This window comes from Cyanistes caeruleus, chromosome 35, assembly GCF_971803275.1.
Source record: "Cyanistes caeruleus chromosome 35, bCyaCae1.hap1.1, whole genome shotgun sequence".
NCBI classification, from domain to species: Eukaryota; Metazoa; Chordata; class Aves; order Passeriformes; family Paridae; genus Cyanistes; species Cyanistes caeruleus.
Genome location: NC_141736.1, coordinates 543,983 through 565,780, shown reverse-complemented (window position 1 = coordinate 565,780; position 21,798 = coordinate 543,983). Strand labels below are relative to the sequence as shown.

General features: G+C 47.2%; 2 protein-coding genes across 2 annotated transcripts; one reads left to right on the top strand and one right to left on the bottom strand.

Moving 5' to 3' along the window:
• On the top strand, positions 1 to 14,259 carry OLFM2 (olfactomedin 2). Its single transcript, XM_086871503.1, has 6 exons — positions 1 to 153; positions 6,440 to 6,589; positions 8,368 to 8,523; positions 10,644 to 10,863; positions 12,381 to 12,487; positions 13,502 to 14,259. Exons 1-6 carry the CDS (start codon positions 16 to 18, stop codon positions 14,177 to 14,179), a joined length of 1,449 nt encoding a protein of 482 aa, XP_086727629.1. The 5' UTR covers positions 1 to 15; the 3' UTR covers positions 14,180 to 14,259.
• Positions 14,260 to 18,587: 4,328 nt separating this feature from the next.
• Positions 18,588 to 21,699, bottom strand: LOC111922658 (uncharacterized). The gene has a single exon (XM_086871502.1). The coding sequence runs from the start codon at positions 21,640 to 21,642 to the stop codon at positions 19,684 to 19,686; it is 1,959 nt and encodes a 652-aa protein (XP_086727628.1). The 5' UTR covers positions 21,643 to 21,699; the 3' UTR covers positions 18,588 to 19,683.
• Positions 21,700 to 21,798: the final 99 nt, after the last annotated feature.

Here is a 21,798-nt window from a genome sequence, read left to right as displayed (position 1 = left end):
GGAGGCGGGGGGACGATGCCGGTGCCGCTGCTGAAGCTCGGGGCCGTGCTCAGCACCATGGCCATGGTCACCAACTGGATGTCCCAGACCCTGCCCTCCCTCGTGGGGCTCAACGGCACCGCCGGGCCCCGCGCCGGCACCTCGGAAAAAATCGTGAGTGGCACCGACCGCGACCGGGAAACGGCAAAAAACCGGGGGGATTTTATGGGATTTTTTTGGGATTTTTTTTGGATTTTTTTGGGATTTTTAGGGATTTTTTTGGGATTTTTTGGGGGATTTTTTGGGGTTTTTTGGGGATTTTTTTGGGGATTTTTTTGGGATTTTTTGGGGTTTTTTTAAGGATTATTTAGGGATTTTTTAGGGGTTTTTTTGGGATTTTTTGGGATTTTTTGGGGGATTTTTTGGGGTTTTTTTGGGGATTTCTTTGGGATTTTTTAGGGGTTTTTTAGGGATTTTTTAGGGATTTTTTAGGGTTTTTTTGGGGTTTTTTAAGGGTTTTTTTAGGGGTTTTTTGGGATTTTTTTGGGATTCTTTAGGGATTTTTTGGGGGTTTTTAAGGGGTTTTTTGGGTATTTTTTTGGATTTTTTAGGGGTTTTTGGGGGATTTTTTGGGTTTCTTAGGGATTTTTTTGGGATTTTTTTGGGTTTTTTTAAGGATTTTTTAGGGGTTTTTTGGGGATTGTTTTGGTTTTTTTAGGGATTTTTTTGGGGATTTTTTAAGGGTTTTTTGGGGATTTTTTGGGATTTTTTAGGGATTTTTTTTGGGATTTTTTAAGGACTTTTTAGGGATTTTTGGGGATTTTTTTGGGCTTTTTAGGTTTTTTTTGGGGGTTTTCTTTAGGGGTTTTTTGGGGATTTTTTTTGATTTTTAGGGGGTTTTTTGGGATTTTTTAGGGGTTTTTTGGGGATTTTTGGGGATTTTTTTGGGATTTTTTGGGGGATTTTTGGGGGATTTTTTAGGGATTTTTTGGGTTTTTTTTAGGGGTTTTTTAGGGATTTTTGATGGATTTTTAGGGATTTTTTGGGGTGTTTTTTAGGGTTTTTTTAGGGGATTTTTTTTGGATTTTTTTGGAATTTTTAGGGGATTTTTTTAGGGATTTTTTAAAGATTTTGGGGGGGAGGTTTAAGGGTTTAATTGGAATTTTTTAGGGATTTTTTGGAATTTTTGGAGGATTTTTAAGGGTTTAATTTGGATTTTTTGGGCATTTTCAAAGGGTTTTGGGGTTTTTTTCTTCCCCCCCAAAAAAAAGCCCCTAAAAGGAATTTTTTGGGGGTTTTTGGGGTTTTTTTGGGGTTTTTTTTGAATTTTTGGGGCTTTTTGGGGGGAATTTTGGGGTTTCTTTAGGATTTTTTATTATTTGGGGTTTTTTGGGGGGGGAATTTTTGGGGTTTCTTGGAGATTTTGGGGGGGATTTTAAGACTTTTATATTTTTGGGGGGTTTTATGGTTCATTTTGGGAATTTTCGAGGGGATTTTTAGGATTTTTGGGGTTATTTTTGGGATTTTTTTCCACTTTTTAGGATTTTTTTGAGGTTTCTCTTACAGGGAATATCTTAAATTTTTATTTTTATTTTTAAATTATTTTTTCAGGGAAGATTTGGGATTTTTTTCCTTTAAAAAAATCCCATTTTTCCCCCTTTTCCCACCTTTTTTTCCCAGGGGATTTTTGGGAATTTTGGGGATTTTTTTGGAGGCTGCGGCAGAGGTGGGGGCGGGGCGGGGGGGGAGGGGCTCGATTTCAACCCAGACCCCCCCTCAAAAAACCCCTCCCCCCCCTCCCCTAATTTTGGGGACCCCCCCCAGTGAATCGAGACCCCCCCCCGGGGTTTTGGGACACCCCAAAATCCTCTGGGGACCCCCAAAAATCCCCTCAAACCCCCCCAAAATCCACCCGGGAACCCCCAAAATCCACCCGGGATCCCCCCAGGACCCCCCAAATCCACCCCGGACCCCCCCAAATCCACCCGGGACCCCCCCAGGTCCCCCCAAATCCACCCGGGACCCCCCCAAAATCCACCCGGGACCCCCCAAAATCCACTCGGGACCCCCCAAAATCCACCCGGGACCCCCCAAAATCCACCCGGGACCCCCCCAGGACCCCCTCAAATCCACCCCGGACCCCCCCAAATGCACCCGGGACCCCCCAAAATCCACTCGGGACCCCCCCAAACCTCCCCAGGACCCCCCCAGGACACCCCGGGATCCCCCAAAATCCCCCCCAAATCCACCCGGGACCCCCCAAAAATCCACCCTGGACCCCCCCAGGTCCCCCCAAATCCACCCGGGACCCCCCCAAAATCCCCCCAAACCCCCCTAAAATCCACCCAAACCCCTCCAGGACCCCCCAAAATCCTCCCAGGACCCCCCCAAAATCCCCCAGGACCCCTCCAGAACCCCCCAAAATCCTCCCAGGACCCCCCAGAATCCACCCGGGACCCCCCAAAATCCCCCCCGGGACCCCCCAGCACACCCCAGGACCCCCCAAATGCACCCGGGACCCCCCAAAATCCCCCCGGGATCCCCCAGGACACCCCCCGGGACACCCCAGGACCCCCCAAAATCCCCCCCAGGACCCCCCAAAATCCACCCGGGACCCCCCCAAACCTCCCCAGGACCCCCCCCAGGACACCCCGGGACCCCCCAAAATCCACCCAAACCCCTCCAGGACCCCCCAAAATCCTCCCAGGACCCCCCAAAATCCCCCCCAGGACCCCCCAAAATCCACCCGGGACCCCCCAAAATCCCCCCCGGGACCCCCCAGGACACCCCAGGACCCCCCAAATCCACCCGGGACCCCCCAAAATCCACCCGGGACCCCCCTAGGACACCCCCCGGGACACCCCAGGACCCCCCAAATCCACCCAGGACCCCCCAAAATCCTCCCAGGACCCCCCAAAATCCACCCGGGACCCCCCAAAATCCACCCGGGACCCCCCAAAACCCCCCCAACCCCCCCCAAAATCCACCCGGGACCCCCCAGAATCCCCCCGGGACCCCCCAAAATCCCCCCCGGATCCCCCCGAATTCCCTCTGGAAAATCCCAAATTTTGGGGACCCTCCCCCCAAATTCCCATTCCCGGGACCCCCCAAATCCCTCTGGAAAATCCCAAATTTTCGAGACCCCTCCCCCCCAAATTCTCCCTCCAATTTTTTCCCTCCCATTCCCAAAATTCCTCTGGAATTCCCACCGGGAATTTTGGGATCTCCCCCCCCCCCCCCCAAATTTTGTCCCCCTTTTTTTTCCCACTGAAAATTCCGATTTTTGGGGAATTTTGGGGGGATTTTTTGGGAATTTTTTGGGAATTCTGGGGGGATTTTTCAGGATTTTTGGGGGGAATTTTTGGGAATTTTTGGGGGGAATTTTTGGGAATTTTTGGGGGGATTTTTGGGAATTTTGGGGGGATTTTTTGGGAATTCTGGGGGGATTTTTTGGGAATTTTTTGGGAATTCTGGGGGGATTTTTTAGGATTTTTTGGGAATTTTGGGGGGATTTTTTGGGAATTTTTGGGGGAATTTTTGGGAATTTTGGGAAGAATTTTTAGGATTTTTTGGGAATTTTTGGGGGAATTTTTGGGAATTTGGGGGGAATTTTTGGAGGGGATTTTGGGAATATTTTGGAATTTTTTTGGAGGATTTTTGGGAATTTTTTGGGGGAATTTTTAGGGAATTTTTTAGGATCTCATTCCCAGCTCCCCCTCCCCCAGCTGTCAATCAACACCGCGGGTAATTAGCAGCCGCCGGACGTTAATTAGCGCCTCATTAAGGGAGCTCATTAAGCTCCCTTGTTCCTCATTAATCACCGAAATGGGCGGAATTCAACCCAAAAATCCCGGGAGGTTTTGGGGATTTTTTTCCCGGATTTTTTGGGGAAAAAAAAGGAATTTTTTAAATTTTTCCCGATTTTTTTCCTCCTCCGGTTCCCAAAGGAAAATGGAAATTCCTGGATGGGGGAAAATTTGGGATTTGGGGAGGAAAATTTGGGATTTGGGGGGGAAAATTTGGGATTTGGGGGGGAAAAATGGGAATTAGGGGGGAAAAAATGGGAATTTTTGGGGAAAAAATTGGGATTTGGGGAGGAAAATTTGGGATTTGGGAGGAAAATTTGGGATTTGGGGGGAAAAATGGGAATTTGGGGGGAAAAATTGGGATTTGGGGGAAAAAATGGGAATTTGGGGGGGAAAATGGGAATTTTTGGGCTAGAATTGGGAATTGAGGGGGGAAAATTTGGGATTTGGGGGGGAAAATTGGGAATTTGGGAGGAAAAATTGGGATTTTCCCCCCCAAATTCCCGAATTCCCCATTTTCCATCACCGTTGGAAAATTCCCAATTTTTTTCCTCCCCCCAAAAAAATCCCAAAATCTTTGGGAATTCCCCTTTTTTCCCCAAAAAAAATCTCAAGGAATTTCCCCCTTTTTCCCCTCCAAAATTCCCCAAAAATTCCCAAAAAATTCCCCAAAAATTCCCAAAAAAATTCCCCAAAGATTCCCAAAAATTCCAAAAAAATTCCCAAAAAAATCCCAAAAAATCCCCCAAAAATTCCCCAAAAATTCCCCAAAATCCCCAAAAATTCCAAAAAAATTCCCAAAAAATTCCCAAAAAATCCCAAAAAATCCCAAAAAATTCCCCAAAAAATTCCCCAAAAAATTCCCAAAAAATTCCCAAAAAAATCCCGAATTTCCCTCCCCGCTCCTCGCGCAGGCCGCGCTCATTAATTATTCATTAACGCTCCCTTAATTAACGATTCCCGGCGGCTCCCGGGGGTGGGGGAGGGGCTGCGGCTGCTCCCGCCGCGGGTTTTTGGGAATTTTTATTCCCGGTTTTTTTTGGGGTGGAAAATCGGGATTTGGGGATTTTTTAATCGGGGTTTATCCCGAATTTTTTTAGGATTTATCCCGAAATTTTGGGGGGGATTTGGAGGGGTTTTCTTAAGGGTGACGTCAGCGCGGTTGTGACGTCAGTGCGGTTGTGACGTCAGCGAGGGGAGGGGGGAGCGGTCCTGAGGGAAAAATGGGGAAAAAATGGGGGAAAATGGGAAAATTTAGGAAAAATATGGCAAAAAATGGAGAAAAATGTGGCAAAAACGGGAAAAAAATAAGAATAAATGGGGGGAAAATGGGGAAAAAATGGGGGGAAAATGGGAATAAATGGGAAAAAAATGGGGAAAAAATGGAAAAAAAAAGGGAAAAAAATGGGAATAAATGGGGAAAAAGAGGGGAAAAAAATGGGAATAAATGGGGAAAAAAGAGGGTAAAAATGGGGGGAAAATGGAGAAAAAATCAGAGAAAAATGGGAATAAATGGGATTTCCTGGGATTGGGATTTTTGGGGAATTTTGGGTGTTTTTCCCATTTTTGCAGACCCTTTTCCAGAGCCCGGACGAGGGCTGGCAGGTGCTGAGAAACCGGGGAAAACCAGAGAAAAATGGGGAATAAATCAGAGAAAAATGGGAAAAAATGGGGAAAAATGGAGAAAAAATGGGGGAAAAATGGGGAAAAAATCAGCGAAAAATGGGAAAAAAATGGGGAAAAGGAGGGGAAAAAATGGGAATAAATGGGGAAAAAAGAGGGAAAAAATGAGGGAAAAATTGAGAAAAAATCAGAGAAAAATGGGAAAAAATGGGGAAAAAATGGGGAAAAAGAGGGGGAAAAATCAGATAAAAATGGGAAAAAAATGGGAAAAAAATGGGGGAAAAATGGGGAAAAAATCAGATAAAAATGGGATTTCCTGGGATTGGGATTTTTTGGGAATTTTGAGTGTTTTTCCCATTTTTGCAGACCCTTTTCCAGAGCCCAGACGAGGGCTGGCAGGTGCTGAGAAACCGGGGAAAACCAGAGAAAAATGGGAAAAAAATCAGAGAAAAATGGGGAAAAAATGGGAAAAAATGGGGAATAAATCAGAGAAAAATGGGGAAAAAATGGGGGAAAAATGGAGAAAAAATCAGAGAAAAATGGGAAAAAATGGGAAAAAAAGAGGGAAAAAATGGGGAAAAAAAGGAGAAAAAATGGGAAAAAAATGGGGAAAATTTAGGAAAAATATGGCAAAAAATGGAGAAAAATGTGGCAAAAATGGGGAAAAAATGGGAATAAATGGGGAAAAAAAGGGGGAAAAAATGGGAATAAATGGGGAAAAAAGAGGGAAAAAATGAGGGAAAAATGGAGAAAAAATCAGAGAAAAATGGGAAAAAATGGGGGAAAAATGGGGAAAAAATCAGAGAAAAATGGGAAAAAATGGGGGAAAAATGGGGAAAAAATCAGAGAAAAATGGGAAAAAATGGGGAAAAAATGGGGAAAAAGAGGGGGAAAAATCAGATAAAAATGGGAAAAAAATGGGGGAAAAATGGGGAAAAAATCAGATAAAAATGGGAATAAATGGGTTTTGGAGCGGGATTTTTTATGACTGTATTTTTTGGGAATTTTGGGTGTTTTTCCCATTTTTGCAGACCCTTTTCCAGAGCCCAGACGAGGGCTGGCAGGTGCTGAGCTCGGCGCAGGCTCCGGACGGGCGCTGCCTGTGCACGGCCGTGATTCCCGTGCAGGGATCCTGCGCCCGCGACCTCCGCGGCCTCCAGCTCCGACAGCTCCTGGAAAAGGTCGGGAAAAGCCGGAATTCCGGGAGGGGAGAGGGAGGGAAGGGGTTAATTCGGGTCTGGGGGGGGTTCCAGGGTGGGAATTCCCTGGGGGGGGTTTGGGGTTAAAAATTCCAGGGGTTCCCAGAGGGGGAAATTCCCATGGGATTCCCAGGGATGGGAATTCCAGGAGGATTCCAGAACCAAAAATTCCCGTGGGATTCTCAGGGATGGGAATTCCAGGGGATTCCAGAGGCAAAAATTCCCAGTGGGATTCTCAGGGATGGGAATTCCTGGAGGATTTTAGGGATGGGAATTCCTGGAGATTCCAGAGGGGAAAATTCCCGTGGGATTCCCAGGGATGGGAATTCCTGGGGATTCCAGGGATGGAAATTCCTGGAGATTCCAGAGGGAAAAATTCCCGTGGGATTCTCAGGGATGGGAATTCCAGAGGATTCCAGAACCAAAAATTCCCATGGGATTCCCAAGGGATGGGAATTCCTGGAGGATTCCCAAGGGATGGAAATTCCAGGAGATTCCAGGAATGGAAATTCCTGTGGGATTCCCAGGGATGGAAATTCCTGGAGGATTCCCAGGGATGGGAATTCCAGAGGATTCTCAGGGATGGGAATTCCTGGAGATTCCAGGGATGGGAATTCCAGAGGATTCCCAAGGAATGGGAATTCCTGGGGGATTTTGGATTCCCATGGATGGGAATTCCTGGGGGATTCCAGGGATGGGAATTCCTGGAGATTCCAGAGGGGAAAATTCCCGTGGGATTCCCAAGGGATGGAAATTCCAGAGGATTCCCAAGGGATGGGAATTCCTCTGGGAATTCCAGGGGTGGGAATTCCTGGGATGAGGATTCCATTAATTCCCTCATTAACCCCATTAATGACCCAAATTAACCCCACTAATGACTGTAATTAACCCGTTAATGACCCCAATTAACCCAATTACCATCCCCAATTAACCCCTGCAGGTGCAGAACATCTCGCAGTCCATGGAGGTGCTGGACCTGCGGATCCTGGGGTGTTCATTAACCCAAATAATTCCCCAATTACCCCATTAATGACTGTAATTACCCCCACTAATGACTGTAATTAACCCAATTAATGACCCCAATTAACCCCTGCAGGTGCAGAACATCTCCCAGTCCATGGAGGTGCTGGACCTGCGGATCCTGGGGTGTTCATTAACCCCAATAATTCCCCAATTACCCCATTAATGACCCAAATTACCCCATTAATGACCCAAATTACCCCATTAATGACTGTAATTAACCCAATTACCATCCCCAATTAACCCCTGCAGGTGCAGAACATCTCCCAGTCCATGGAGGTGCTGGACCTGCGGATCCTGGGGTGTTCATTAACCCAAATAATTCCCCAATTACCCCATTAATGACCCAAATTAACCCCACTAATGACTGTAATTAACCCAATTACCATCCCCAATTAACCCCTGCAGGTGCAGAACATCTCCCAGTCCATGGAGGTGCTGGACCTGCGGATCCTGGGGTGTTCATTAACCCCAATAATTCCCCAATTACCCCATTAATGACTGTAATTAACCCCACTAATGACTGTAATTAACCCAATTAATGACCCCAATTAACCCCTGCAGGTGCAGAACATCTCCCAGTCCATGGAGGTGCTGGACCTGCGGATCCCGGGGTGTTCATTAACCCAATTAATTCCCCAATTACCCCATTAATGACCCCAATTACCCCATTAATGACCCAAATTACCCCATTAATGACTGTAATTAACCCAATTACCATCCCCAATTAACCCCTGCAGGTGCAGAACATCTCCCAGTCCATGGAGGTGCTGGACCTGCGCACCTTCCGGGACCTGCAGTACGTGCGGAACACGGAGGCGATGATGAAGGGCCTGGACTCGCGGCTCCGCGTGGCCTCTGAGAGCCACAAATCCCTCAATTCCCGCAGCTTCCAGGTGCCAAATTCCCGCTTTTCCCGCTTTTCCCCATCCCCCCAAAATCCCTTTTTTCCGACATTTTTTATTCCCAGTTTTTTCCCGGAATTTCAGGATTTTTTCCGGATTTTTTCCGGATTTTTTTCCGGATTTTTTGGGGTTTTTTTTCCTCTCCCCTGTCGGATTTTCTTTTATTCCCTGATTTCTTTTCTTATTCCCTGATTGATTCTTTTATTCCCTGACTGATTCTTTTATTCCCTGATTGATTTTTTTATTCCCTGATTTCTTTTTTTATTCCCTGATTTATTTTCTTATTCCCTGATTTATTCTTTTATTCCCTGATTTATTCTTTTATTCCCTGATTTCTTTTCTTATTCCCTGATTTCTTTTCTTATTCCCTGATTGATTCTTTAATTCCCTGATTGATTTTTTTATTCCCTGATTGATTCTTTTATTCCCTGATTTATTTTTTTATTCCCTGATTTCTTTTTTTATTCCCTGATTTCTTTTTTTATTCCCTGATTTATTTTCTTATTCCCTGATTTATTCTTTTATTCCCTGATTTCTTTTCTTATTCCCTGATTTCTTTTCTTATTCCCTGATTGATTTTTTTATTCCCTGATTTATTCCCCCCCCATTCCCATTTTTTTCCCGGAATTCCAGGATTTTTTTCTGGTTTTTTTCCGGTTTTTTTCCTCTCCCTTCTCCATTTTCCTTTTATTCCCCAATTAATTTTCTTATTCCCTGATTGATTTTTTTATTCCCTGATTTATTTTTTTATTCCCTGATTTATTCCCCCCCCATTCCCATTTTTTTTCCCAGAATTTCAGGATTTTTTCCAAATTTTTTGGTTTTTTTTTTCTCTCCCCCTCTCCATTTTCCTTTTATTCCCTGATTAATTTTTTTATTCCTGGATTTATTTTCTTATTCCCTGATTTATTCCTTTATTCCCTGATTGATTTTTTTATTCCCTGATTTATTCCCCCCTATTCCCATTTTTTTCCCGGAATTCCAGGATTTTTCCTGAATTTTTCCCCCCCACTTCGGTTTTCCTTTTATTCCCTGATTTCTTTTCTTATTCCCTGATTTATTTTTTAATTCCCTGATTTATTCCCCCCATTCCCATTTTTTCCTGGAATTTCAGGATTTTTTTTTCCAGATTTTTTTCCCAGGGATCAGAAAAACCAAAACCTCAAATCCCAGGGGATTCCAAAACCAAATTTTCCCCATTTTTCCCCCCCAGCCTCCAAAACCAAACCCCAAAATTTCACTTTTTTCCCCGGAATTTTTCCCAAAAACCAAAACCTCAAATCCCAGACAATTCCAAAACCAAATTTTCCCCATTTTTTCCCCCCAGCATCCAAAAACAAACCCACAAAAATTTCACTTTTTTCCTGGAATTTTCCCCCAGGATCAGAGAAACCAAAACCTCAAATCCCAAGGGATTCCAGGACCAAATTTTCCCCATTTTTCCCCCCCAGCATCCAAAACCAAACCCCAAAATTTCACTTTTTCCCCCGGAATTTTTCCCAAAAACCAAAACCTCAAATCCCAGGCGATTCCAGAACCAAATTTTCCCGTTTTTTTTTCAGGATCTCCAGGAGAATCCTGAAATTTCAGGACCATTTTTCCCCAAAATCAGAAGAAACAAAACCCAAAAAATTTTGGGATTTCAGGACCTTTTTTCCTGGAATTTTTCCCTTGGATCCAAAGGAACAAAACACAAAATTTGGGATTCCAGACCCATTTTTCCCAGATTTTTTCCCCCAGGATCAGAAAAACCAAAAACTCAAATCCCAGGGGATTCCAGGACCAAATTTTCCCCATTTTTATTTCAGGATCTGCAGGAGAATCCTGAAATTTCAGGACCATTTTTCCCCAAAATCAGAGGAAACAAAACCCATAAAATTTGGGATTTCAGGACCTTTTTTCCCCAGAATTTTTCCCAAGCTCAGAAAAACCAAAAACTCAAATCCCAGACAATTCCAAAACCAAATTTTCCCCATTTTTTCCCCCCCAGCCTCCAAAACCAAACCCCAAAATTTCACTTTTTTCCCCGGAATTTTTCCCAAAAACCCAAAAACTCAAATCCCAGGCGATTCCAGGACCAAATTTTCCCGTTTTTTTTTTAATTTTCCCAGGATCTGCAGGAGAAGATGAAGGAGCTGCTGCCTCTGCTGCCGGTGCTGGAGCAATACAAATCCGACTCCAGGCTGATCGTGCACCTCAAGGACGAGGTCCGGAATCTTTCCGGAATTCTCCTGGCGATCCAGGAGGAGATGGGAGCCTACGACTACGAGGAGCTGCAGCAGAGAGTTCTGCTGCTGGAGGCCAGGCTCCACGCCTGCCTGCAGAAACTGGGTAAGGAAATTCCCAAAAAAAAAAAAAAATCCTCGGGAATTCCGGGAATTCCGGGTTGGAATCGCGGGAAAAAAAAAAAAAAAACCTCGGGGGGAAGCGGTCGGAATGTCGGTGAAATAAGAAAAATCTCCATAAAAATCTGATCAAAATGTTTCAAAAATTTATCCCAAAATTCCCAAAATTTCATCCCAAAATCTCCTAAAAATCCCCTAAAAATCTTCCCAAAATTGGGTTAAAAAATTCCAGGAATTCAGGCTGGAATCCCTAAAAAACCTCGGTGGGAATCGGTCGGAATGTCGGTGAAATAAGAAAAAATCTCCATAAAAATCTGATCAAAATGTCTCCAAAATTTATCCCAAAATTCCCCAAATTCTCTCCAAAAATCCCTCCCAAAATCCTTCCCAAAATTCCCCAAAATCCCCTCAAATTCCATCCAAAAATCCCCCCAAAAATTCCCAAAATCCCATTTCCCATTCCCAGCCCCTCCAGGCATTCCCTGGCCCCAATCCCCGATTTCCAACAATTCCCAAATTTCCCCAATTCCCCAGAATCCCCAGATTTTCCCCCAGAATTCCCAGATTTCCCCAGAATTCCCAGATTTCCCCAGAATTCCCGGATTTCCCCAAAATTCCCATATTTCCCCCAGAATTCCCAGATTTCCCCCAGAATTCCCAGATTCCCCCAGAATCCCCAGATTTTCCCCCCAGAATTCCCAGATTTCCCCAGAATCCCCAGATTTCCCCCCAGAATTCCCAGATTTTCCCCCAGAATCCCCAGATTTCCCCAGAATTCCCAGATTTTCCCCCAGAATCCCCAGATTTTCCCCAGAATCCCCAGATTTCCGCCCAGATTTCCCCAGAATTCCCGGATTTCCCCCCAAAATCCCCAGATTTCCCCCCAGAATTCCCGGATTTTCCCCCAGAATCCCCAGATTTTCCCCAGAATCCCCAGATTTCCGCCCAGATTTCCCCAGAATTCCCGGATTTCCCCCCAAAATTCCCAGATTTCCCCCCAGAATTCCCGGATTTTCCCCCAGAATCCCCAGATTTCCCCCCAGAATTCCCGGATTTTCCCCCAGAATCCCCAGATTTTCCCCCCAGAATTCCCAGATTTCCCCCAGAATTCCCAGATTTCCCCAGAATTCCCAGATTTCCCCCAGAATTCCCGGATTTCCCCCAGAATTCCCAGATTCCCCCAGAATCCCCAGATTTCCCCAGAATTCCCAGATTTCCCCCAGAATCCCCAGATTTCCCCCAGAATTCCCAGATTTCCCCCAGAATTCCCAGATTTCCCCCAGAATTCCCAGATTTCCGCCCAGATTTCCCCAGAATTCCCAGATTTCCCCCAGAATTCCCGGATTTCCCCCAGAATCCCCAGATTTTCCCCCCAGAATCCCCAGATTTTCCCCAGAATTCCCGGATTTTCCCCAGAATTCCCAGATTTCCCCCCAGAATCCCCAGATTTCCCCCAGAATCCCCAGATTTCCCCAGAATTCCCGGATTTTCCCGCTTTTCCAGGCTGTGGGAAGCTGACAGGGGTCAGCAATCCCATCACCATCCGAGCCTCGGGGTCGCGTTTTGGCTCCTGGATGACCGACACCATGACCCCCAGCGCCGACAGCCGGGTGAGCAGCGCCCCAAAAACACCGGATTTCCCAAAAAAAACCCCGGGATTTGGGATCTGGGGGGATTTTCCCGCCATCCCGGCAGGTTTGGGGTGAAAATCCAGGGGTTTGGTGCCTGTTTGGGGATTTATTTCTTTATTTTAAATCAATTTTTCTCCGTTTGCCCCCATTATAACCCAATTTTTCTCCATTTTAACCCCATTTCCCTCATCTAAACCCTTTTGTTTTCATTTTATCCCCGTTTTATCCCATTTTCCCCCCATTTCCCCCCATTTTCTCCCCGTTTTATCCCATTTTCCCCACATTTTATCCCATTTTTTCCCATTTCATCCCATTTTTTTCCCATTTTATCCCATTTTTCCCCCATTTCTCCCCATTTTCCCCGTTTTATCCCATTTTATCCCATTTCTCCCCATTTTTCCCATTTCCCCCCATTTTCTCCCCATTTTCCCCCATTTCTCCCCATTTTCCCCCCATTTTATCCCATTTCTCCCCATTTTATCCCATTTTATCCCATTTTATCCCATTTTCCCCCCATTTCCCCCCATTTTCCCCCATTTCTCCCCATTTTTTCCCATTTTTCCCCCATTTCTCCCCATTTTCCCCCATTTCTCCCCATTTTCCCCCCATTTTTTCCCATTTTTCCCCCATTTCTCCCCATTTTATCCCATTTTATCCCATTTCTCCCCATTTTAACCCATTTTATCCCATTTTATCCCATTTTCCCCCCATTTCCCCCCATTTTCCCCCATTTCTCCCCATTTTATCCCATTTTTCCCCCATTTTATCCCATTTTATCCCATTTCTCCCCATTTTTTCCCATTTTTCCCCCATTTCTCCCCATTTTATCCCATTTTTCCCCCGTTTTCTCCCCATTTTATCCCATTTTTTCCCCATTTTATCCCATTTTATCCCATTTCTCCCCATTTTCCCCCCATTTCTCCCCATTTTATCCCATTTCTCCCCATTTTTTTCCCATTTCTCCCCATTTCCCCCCATTTCCCCCCTCCCCAGGTCTGGTACATGGACGGTTACTACAAAGGCCGCCGCGTCCTGGAATTCCGCTCCCTCTCCGACTTCATCTCCGGCCAAAACTTCCTCCAGCACCTCCTCCCTCACCCCTGGGCCGGCACCGGCCACGTCGTCTTCAACGGCTCCTTGTACTACAACAAATTCCAGAGCAACCTGGTGATCCGCTACCACTTCCGATCCCGGAGCGTCCTGGTGCAGCGCAGCCTCTCCGGCGCCGGCTTCAACAACACCTTCCCCTACTCCTGGGGGGGATTCTCCGACATGGATTTCATGGTGGACGAGAACGGACTGTGGGTGGTTTACACCACCAACCAGAACGCCGGCAACATCGTCCTCAGCCGCCTGGATCCGCATTCCTTGGAGGTTTTACGGACTTGGGACACGGCGTATCCCAAACGGAGCGCGGGGGAATCCTTCATGATCTGCGGGATCCTTTACGTCACCAACTCCCACCTGGCGGGAGCCAAGATTTATTTCGCCTATCACACGAACACTTCCAGCTACGAGTACACCGATATCCCCTTCCATAATCAATATTCCCACATTTCCATGCTGGACTACAACCCTCGGGAAAGGGTTCTGTACACCTGGAATAACGGCCACCAGGTCATCTACAACGTCACGCTCTTCCACGTCATCAACACCGCCGGAGACCTCTGAATTCCCTCATTCCCCAGCTTTCATTTGCTGCGTTTATCTTCCCATTTTATCCCCTTTAATTCCCACTTTATTCCCATTTTATCCCCTTTTATTCCCATTTTTTTCCCATTTTTCCCCATTTTTTCCCATTTTTTTCCCATTTTTTTCCCATTTTTTCCCTTTTTTTTCCCCATTTTCCCCCCTTTTTTCCCCCATTTTTCCCCCCTTTTGTCCCATTTTTCTCCCTTTTTTCCTCTATTTTTTCCTATTTTTAGCTTAATTTTTCCCACTATTTCCCCTTTTTTTCTCCTATTTTTTCTAATTTTTTTCCTATTTTTCCCCATTTTTTCCCCCATTTTTTCCCCTTTTTTCCCCATTTTTTCCCCATTTTTTCCCCTTTTTCCCCCATTTATTCCCCATTTTTTCCCCATTTATTCCCCATTTTTTCCCCATTTTTTCCCCTTTTTCCCCCATTTATTCCCCATTTTTTCCCCATTTATTCCCCATTTTTTCCCCATTTATTCCCCATTTTTTCCCCATTTATTCCCCATTTTTTCCCCATTTATTCCCCATTTTTTCCCCCATTTATTCCCCATTTTTTCCCCATTTATTCCCCATTTTTTCCCCATTTTTTCCCCATTTTTTCCCCATTTATTCCCCATTTATTCCCCATTTTCCCCCTCTTTCCCCCCTTTTTTCCCCCTTCCCATCCCACAACCCTTCATGATCTGCGGGATCCTTTACGTCACCAACTCCCACCTGGCGGGAGCCAAGATTTATTTCGCCTATCACACGAACACTTCCAGCTACGAGTACACCGATATCCCCTTCCATAATCAATATTCCCACATTTCCATGCTGGACTACAACCCTCGGGAAAGGGTTCTGTACACCTGGAATAACGGCCACCAGGTCATCTACAACGTCACGCTCTTCCACGTCATCAACACCGCCGGAGACCTCTGAATTCCCTCATTCCCCAGCTTTCATTTGCTGGCTTTATCTTCCCATTCTATTCCCATTTTATTCCCATTTTATCCCCTTTTATTCCCATTTTATTCCCATTTTATCCCCTTTTATTCCCATTTTTTTCCCATTTTTTTCCCAATTTTTTTCCCATTTTTTCCCATTTTTTTCCCATTTTTTCCCAATTTTTTTCCCATTTTTTCCCAATTTTGTCCTATTTTTCTCCCTTTTTTCCTCTATTTTTTCCTATTTTTAGCTTAATTTATCCCACTATTTCCCCTTTTTTTCTCCTATTTTTTCACATTTTTTTCCTATTTTTCCCCATTTTTTCCCCCATTTTTTCCCCTTTTTTCCCCATTTTTTCCCCATTTTTTCCCCTTTTTCCCCCATTTATTCCCCATTTTTTCCCCATTTATTCCCAATTCTTTTCCCATTTTTCCCCCATTTATTCCCCATTTATTCCCCATTTTTTCCCCATTTTTTCCCCATTTTTTCCCCATTTATTCCCCTCTTTCCCCCCTTTTTTCCCCCTTCCCATCCCACAACCCTTCATGATCTGCGGGATCCTTTACGTCACCAACTCCCACCTGGCGGGAGCCAAGATTTATTTCGCCTATCACACGAACACTTCCAGCTACGAGTACACCGATATCCCCTTCCATAATCAATATTCCCACATTTCCATGCTGGACTACAACCCTCGGGAAAGGGTTCTGTACACCTGGAATAACGGCCACCAGGTCATCTACAACGTCACGCTCTTCCACGTCATCAACACCGCCGGAGACCTCTGAATTCCCTCATTCCCCAGCTTTCATTTGCTGGCTTTATCTTCCCATTTTATCCCCTTTTATTCCCATTTTATTCCCATTTTATCCCCTTTTATTCCCATTTTTTTCCCATTTTTTCCCATTTTTTCCCATTTTTTTCCCATTTTTTTCCATTTTTTTCCCATTTTTTCCCCTATTTTTTCCCAATTTTTTTCCTATTTTTCCTCTATTTTTCCCCATTTTTTCCCCATTTTTTTCCCATTTTATTGCCATTTTTTCCCATTTTATTTCCCATTTTTCCCCATTTTTCCCCCATTTTTTCCCCTTTTTCCCCCATTTATTCCCCATTTTTTCCCCATTTTTCCCCATTTTTTCCCCATTTATTCCCCATTTATTCCCCATTTTTTCCCCATTTATTCCCCCATTTTTCCCCCCTTTTGTCCTATTTTTCTCCCTTTTTTCCTCTATTTTTTCCTATTTTTAGCTGATTTTTTCTCAATATTTCCCCTTTTTTTCTCCTATTTTTTCTAATTTTTTTCCTATTTTTCCCCATTTTTTCCCCCATTTTTTCCCCTTTTTCCTCCATTTTATTCCCATTTTCCCCCCATTTATTCCCCATTTTTTCCCCATTTATTCCCCATTTTTTCCCCATTTTTCCCCTCATTTTTCCCCTTTTTCTCCATTTTTTTTCCCTCTTTCCCATTTTTCCCCCCCAGCTCATCCAATTTCCTCTTTTCCCACATTTTCCCCCCAAATTCCGCGGCTTTCTCTTCCTTCTCCTCCTCATTCCCACCGGAATTCCCTCAAATCCCCGTGGAGCTGCTCTGCCTTCCCTATTTCCATAATTTCATTTTTTTTCGGGAATTTCGGGGCCAGATTCCATCTTTATTTTAACAGCAAATAATAAAACAATAATAATAAAAAATATAGAAATAAAATCTCCTCGGCTTCATTTGAATTCCAGAATTTTCCAGGAATTTTCCTCTTTCCTTCCTTTTATTCCCTGGTTTTTAATTAATTTCTTTTTATTTTTTAATCCTTATTTTAATTTCTCCCTCCTGGGGTTTTTCTCCTCTTATTTTCCTATTCTTATTTTAAAAAATATGATTATTTCAACATTAATAAATAATATTTTAGTATTATTATTTTAAATTGTTATTTTAAAGTTATTACTTTAATATTTAGTTATTATTTTAATATATTGTTATTTTAGATATTGCCATTATTTTAATATTAATTATTAACACTTTGTTATTGTAATAGTGTGCAGTTTTATAATATTATTTTAATATTTATCATTACTTTAATATTATTTAATAGTAAATTATTCCATTTTTAATAATATCCTTAATATTATTATTTAAATATTACTTTAATAGTAAATTCCTGATTTTAATAATATTCTTATGTTAGTCATAATTATTATTATTTTAATAGTAAATTAGTCTGCTTTTAATAATATTCTTATTTTAATATCAATTACTATTTTAGAACTATTATTTTAATAGTAAATTATTCTATTTTTAATAATATTGTTTCAATCTTAATTATTATTATTTTAGTATTATTAATTAGTTTAATTAGTTTAAATTAGTTAATTTAATTAGTTTAACCTGACAATATTTTTTCAATAATATTCTTATTTTAATATTATTTTATTAATTTTTTAACATTATTTTATTTTCAGTAATTTTATTATTATTTCATTATTTCCCCATTATTTTCCCACTTTTTTTTTTCCCCCAAGAGAAAAAGACAGAAAAAGGGAAAAAAAAAGATGGAAAACGGGAAAAAATCATGGAAAAAGGTTGGAAAAACCTGGAAAATCCAGAGGGGACGGGAAATTTGGGATGAAATGCAGGGAACGGGAAGGGATCCCAGAGCTGGCCGGAATCCCGGGAATCGCGGCCGAGCTCCCGCCGGCTCCGGGAAAAGGCCCGGCAGGAGTTTAATTGGGATTTAATTGGGATTTAATTAATTGGGGACCGGAGCGGGAACGGCGGCCGGGAGGGATCAAAAAGGGATGGAAAAATGGGGATGGTGAGAGGGGGATGGGAATGGGAAAGAATGGGGGATGGGAACTGGGAATGGGAACTGGGAATGGGAATGGGGGATGGGAACTGGGGTGGGGGATGGGAACTGGGAATGGGGGATGGGAACTGGGAATGGGGAATGGGAACTGGGAATGGGAACTGGGAATGGGGGATGGGAATGGGGGATGGGAACTGGGAATGGGGGATGGGAACTGGGAATGGGGGATGGGAATGGGGGATGGGAACTGGGAATGGGGGATGGGAACTGGGAATGGGGATGGGAATGGGGGATGGGAACTGGGAATGGGAACTGGGAATGGGGGATGGGAACTGGGAATGGGGATGGGAATGGGGGATGGGAACTGGGAATGGGAACTGGGAATGGGGGATGGGAACTGGGAATGGGGGATGGGAACTGGGAATAGGAACTGGGAATGGGAACTGGGAATGGGGGATGGGAATGGGAACTGGGAATGGGGAATGGGGATGAGAATGGGGGATGGGAACTGGGAATGGGAACTGGGAATGGGGGATGGGAAGATTTGGGGTCCCCGAAGTCCCCAAGGACAAGGGGGGGGTGAGGGGGGAGGAACGTCCGGGGATTGTCCCAAACACGGGAGATAAAGAAACCAAACAAAAACCCAATAAAAAATGAACAAATAAATTCAACGCCTTTATTGCCATCCCGGTGTTGGAAACACAAAGAGCAGCGGGGAGGAAACGCAGACCCCGGGGAGCCGGAGACCCCCGGGCAGGAGCGTTCCCGGCAGGGATCACCGGGGATCATTTGGGATCATCGGGGCTTACCAGGGATCACCGGGGACCACCAGGGATCACCACGGATCACTGGGGATCATCCGCGGGGCTCATCCGTGGATCTCCATGGATCACCTGGAATCACCAGGGCTCACCAGGAATCACCGGGGCTCATCCGTGGATCTTCATGGATCACTGGGGCTCACTGGGAATCACCATGGGTCACCAGGGATCACCAGGGCTCAGCAGGAATCACTGGGGATCATCCATGGGGCTCATCCGTGGATCTTCATGGATCACCGGGAATCACCAGGGATCATCCGCGGGGCTCATCCGCGGATCTCCAGGGATCACCAGGGATCACTGGGAATCACCATGGATCACTGGGAATCACCATGGATCACCACAGATCACTGGGGCTCATCCGCGGGGCTCATCCGTGGATCTTCATGGATCAGCAGGAATCACAATGGATCACCACGGATCACCGGGGACCACCAGGGATCACCGCGGATCACTGGGGATCATCTGCGGGGCTCATCCATGGATCTCCACGGATCACTGGGGACCACCAGGGATCACCAGGGACCACCACAGATCACCAGGAATCACCAGGGACCACCACAGATCACCATGGATCACCCAGGATCACCAGGGATCATCCGTGGGGCTCATCCGCGGATCTCCACGGATCACTGGGGACCACCAGGGATCACCAGGGACCACCACGGATCACCAGGAATCACCAGGGATCACCGGGAATCACCATGGATCACCCAGGATCACCAGGGATCATCCGTGGGGCTCATCCGCGGATCTCCACGGATCACTGAGGACCACCAGGGATCACCAGGGACCACCACGGATCACCAGGGACCACCCAGGATCACCATGGATCACTGGGGATCATCTGCGGGGCTCATTCATGGATCTCCACGGATCACCAGGGACCACCAGGAACCAACACAGATCACTGTGGATCACCCAAGATCACCGTGGATCACCGGCGGGGGCCACAGCTCTCCCCTCCCTGGTGGCTCCGCCGGTGCCGGCTCATGTTGGAGCTCTGCGCGAATCCCTTCCCGCACTGGGGACACTCGTAGGGTTTCTCCCCGCTGTGGATCCTGCGGTGCCTCACCAGGTGGGCGCCGCTCCTGAATCCCTTCCCGCAGTCGCGGCAGCGGAAGGGCCACTCGCCCGCGTGGATCCAGCGGTGCCGCAGCAGCGTGGTGCTGGTGCGGAACCTCCTGGGGCACTTCTCGCACCTGAAGGGCCTCTCCCCGCTGTGGATGCGCCGGTGGGCCGTCAGGTTGGAGTTGCGGTTGAAGCGCTTCCCGCAGTCGGGGCAGCGGAAGGGCCTCTCGCCCGTGTGGATGGTCTGGTGCCGCAGCAGGTGCGAGCTGCTCTGGAAGCTCTTGCGGCACTTCTCGCACTCGTAGGGCCTCTCCCCGGTGTGGATCCGCAGGTGGGACACCAGCGCGTGGATCTTCCTGAAGCCCTTCCCGCACTCGGGGCACTCGTGGGGTCTCTCCTCGCTGTGGGTTTGCCGGTGGGCCACGAGCTGGGATTTTTTCCTGAAGCCCTTCCCGCACTCGGGGCACCGGTGGGGTCTCTCCTCCGTGTGGACCTGCTGGTGCTGGAGGAGCCTGAAGCTGCTCTGGAACCTCCTGGAGCATTTCTCACACTCGTAGGGCCTCTCCCTGTTGTGGCTCCTCTGGTGGGTGACCAGGTTGGAGTTCACCCTGAACCTCTTCCCGCACTCCTCGCACTTGAAGGGTCTCTCCCCGCTGTGGATCCTCAGGTGGGCGACGAGCGTGGAGTCCTTCCCGAAGCCCTTCCCGCACTCGGGGCAGCGGAAAGGTCTCTGCTCCGTGTGGATCCGCTTGTGCCTGATGAGGCTGGAGCTCCTCTGGAAGCTCTTGTGGCATTTCTCGCACTCGTAGGGCCTCTCCCCGCTGTGGATCCGCAGGTGCACCGTCAGGTTGGAGCTCACCCTGAAGCTCTTCCCGCACTCCCCGCACTTGAAGGGTCTCTCCCCGCTGTGGATTCTGCTGTGGAGGTTCAGGTAACGCTTCTTGCGGAAGCTCTTCCCGCACTCCTCGCACCTGTGCGGCTTCTTCTTATCGAAGAGCAGCAGCTGGAGCCCCAGCTCCGAGCTCGGGACCCCTCCGAGCTCCAGGGTGGCTCCTTCCCCCCGGGACTCGCAGCCCATCCTCGGGGGCTTCTCCTCCCCGCCGCATCCCTGGGCGGTGGAGCCGCCCCCAGCGGGCTCTTCCAGAAGGTTCTGCCGCGGGGGTTTGTCCTCCTCGGGCTCCGTCTTCACCTCCCTGAGCGGGGCGGGAGGGACGAGCAGAGGATGGGATTTGTCTCCGTGCCCGAGGGAAGGGGCAGGAGATCCCCCCGAGATCCCCCCGGGGACCCCCAGGGATCCCCCCGAGATCCCCCCGGGGACCCCCAGGGATGCCCCCGAGATCCCCCCGGGGACCCCCAGGGATCCCCCCGAGATCCCCCCGGGGACCCCCAGGGATGCCCCAGGGATTCCCCCGGGGACCCCCAGGGATCCCCCCGAGATCCCCCCGGGGACCCCCAGGGATGCCCCAAGGATCCCCCCGGGGACCCCCAGGGATGCTCCAGGGATCCCTCCGGGGACCCCCAGGGATGCTCCAGGGATTCCCCCGGGGACCCCCAGGGATGCTCCAGGGATCCCTCCGGGGACCCCCAGGGATACCCCAAGGATTCCCCCGGGGACCCCCAGGGATGCCCCAAGGATCCCTCCGGGGACCCCCAGGGATGCCCCAGGGACCCCCAGGGATGCCCCAGGGATTCCACCGGGGACCCCCAGGGACCCCCCCGGGGCCGCTCCCGGCTGCTGCAGGATCCAAACGTATCCGATTCCCAAAACAATCCCCCCCGGAGCCGCCGCCGGGGGCTTTGGGGCGATCGCCCGCTGCCCGCTCATGGGCCCGGGGGGCGAGGCGGCCGGAGCCGGGCGGGGAACGGCCGGGAGAGGCTGCTCTTCCTCCTCCTCTTCCTCCCGGTACCCCTCCTCTTCCTCCTGGTACTCCTCCTCTTTCTCCCGATCTTCCTCCTCCTCTTCCTCCCGATCCTCCTCCCA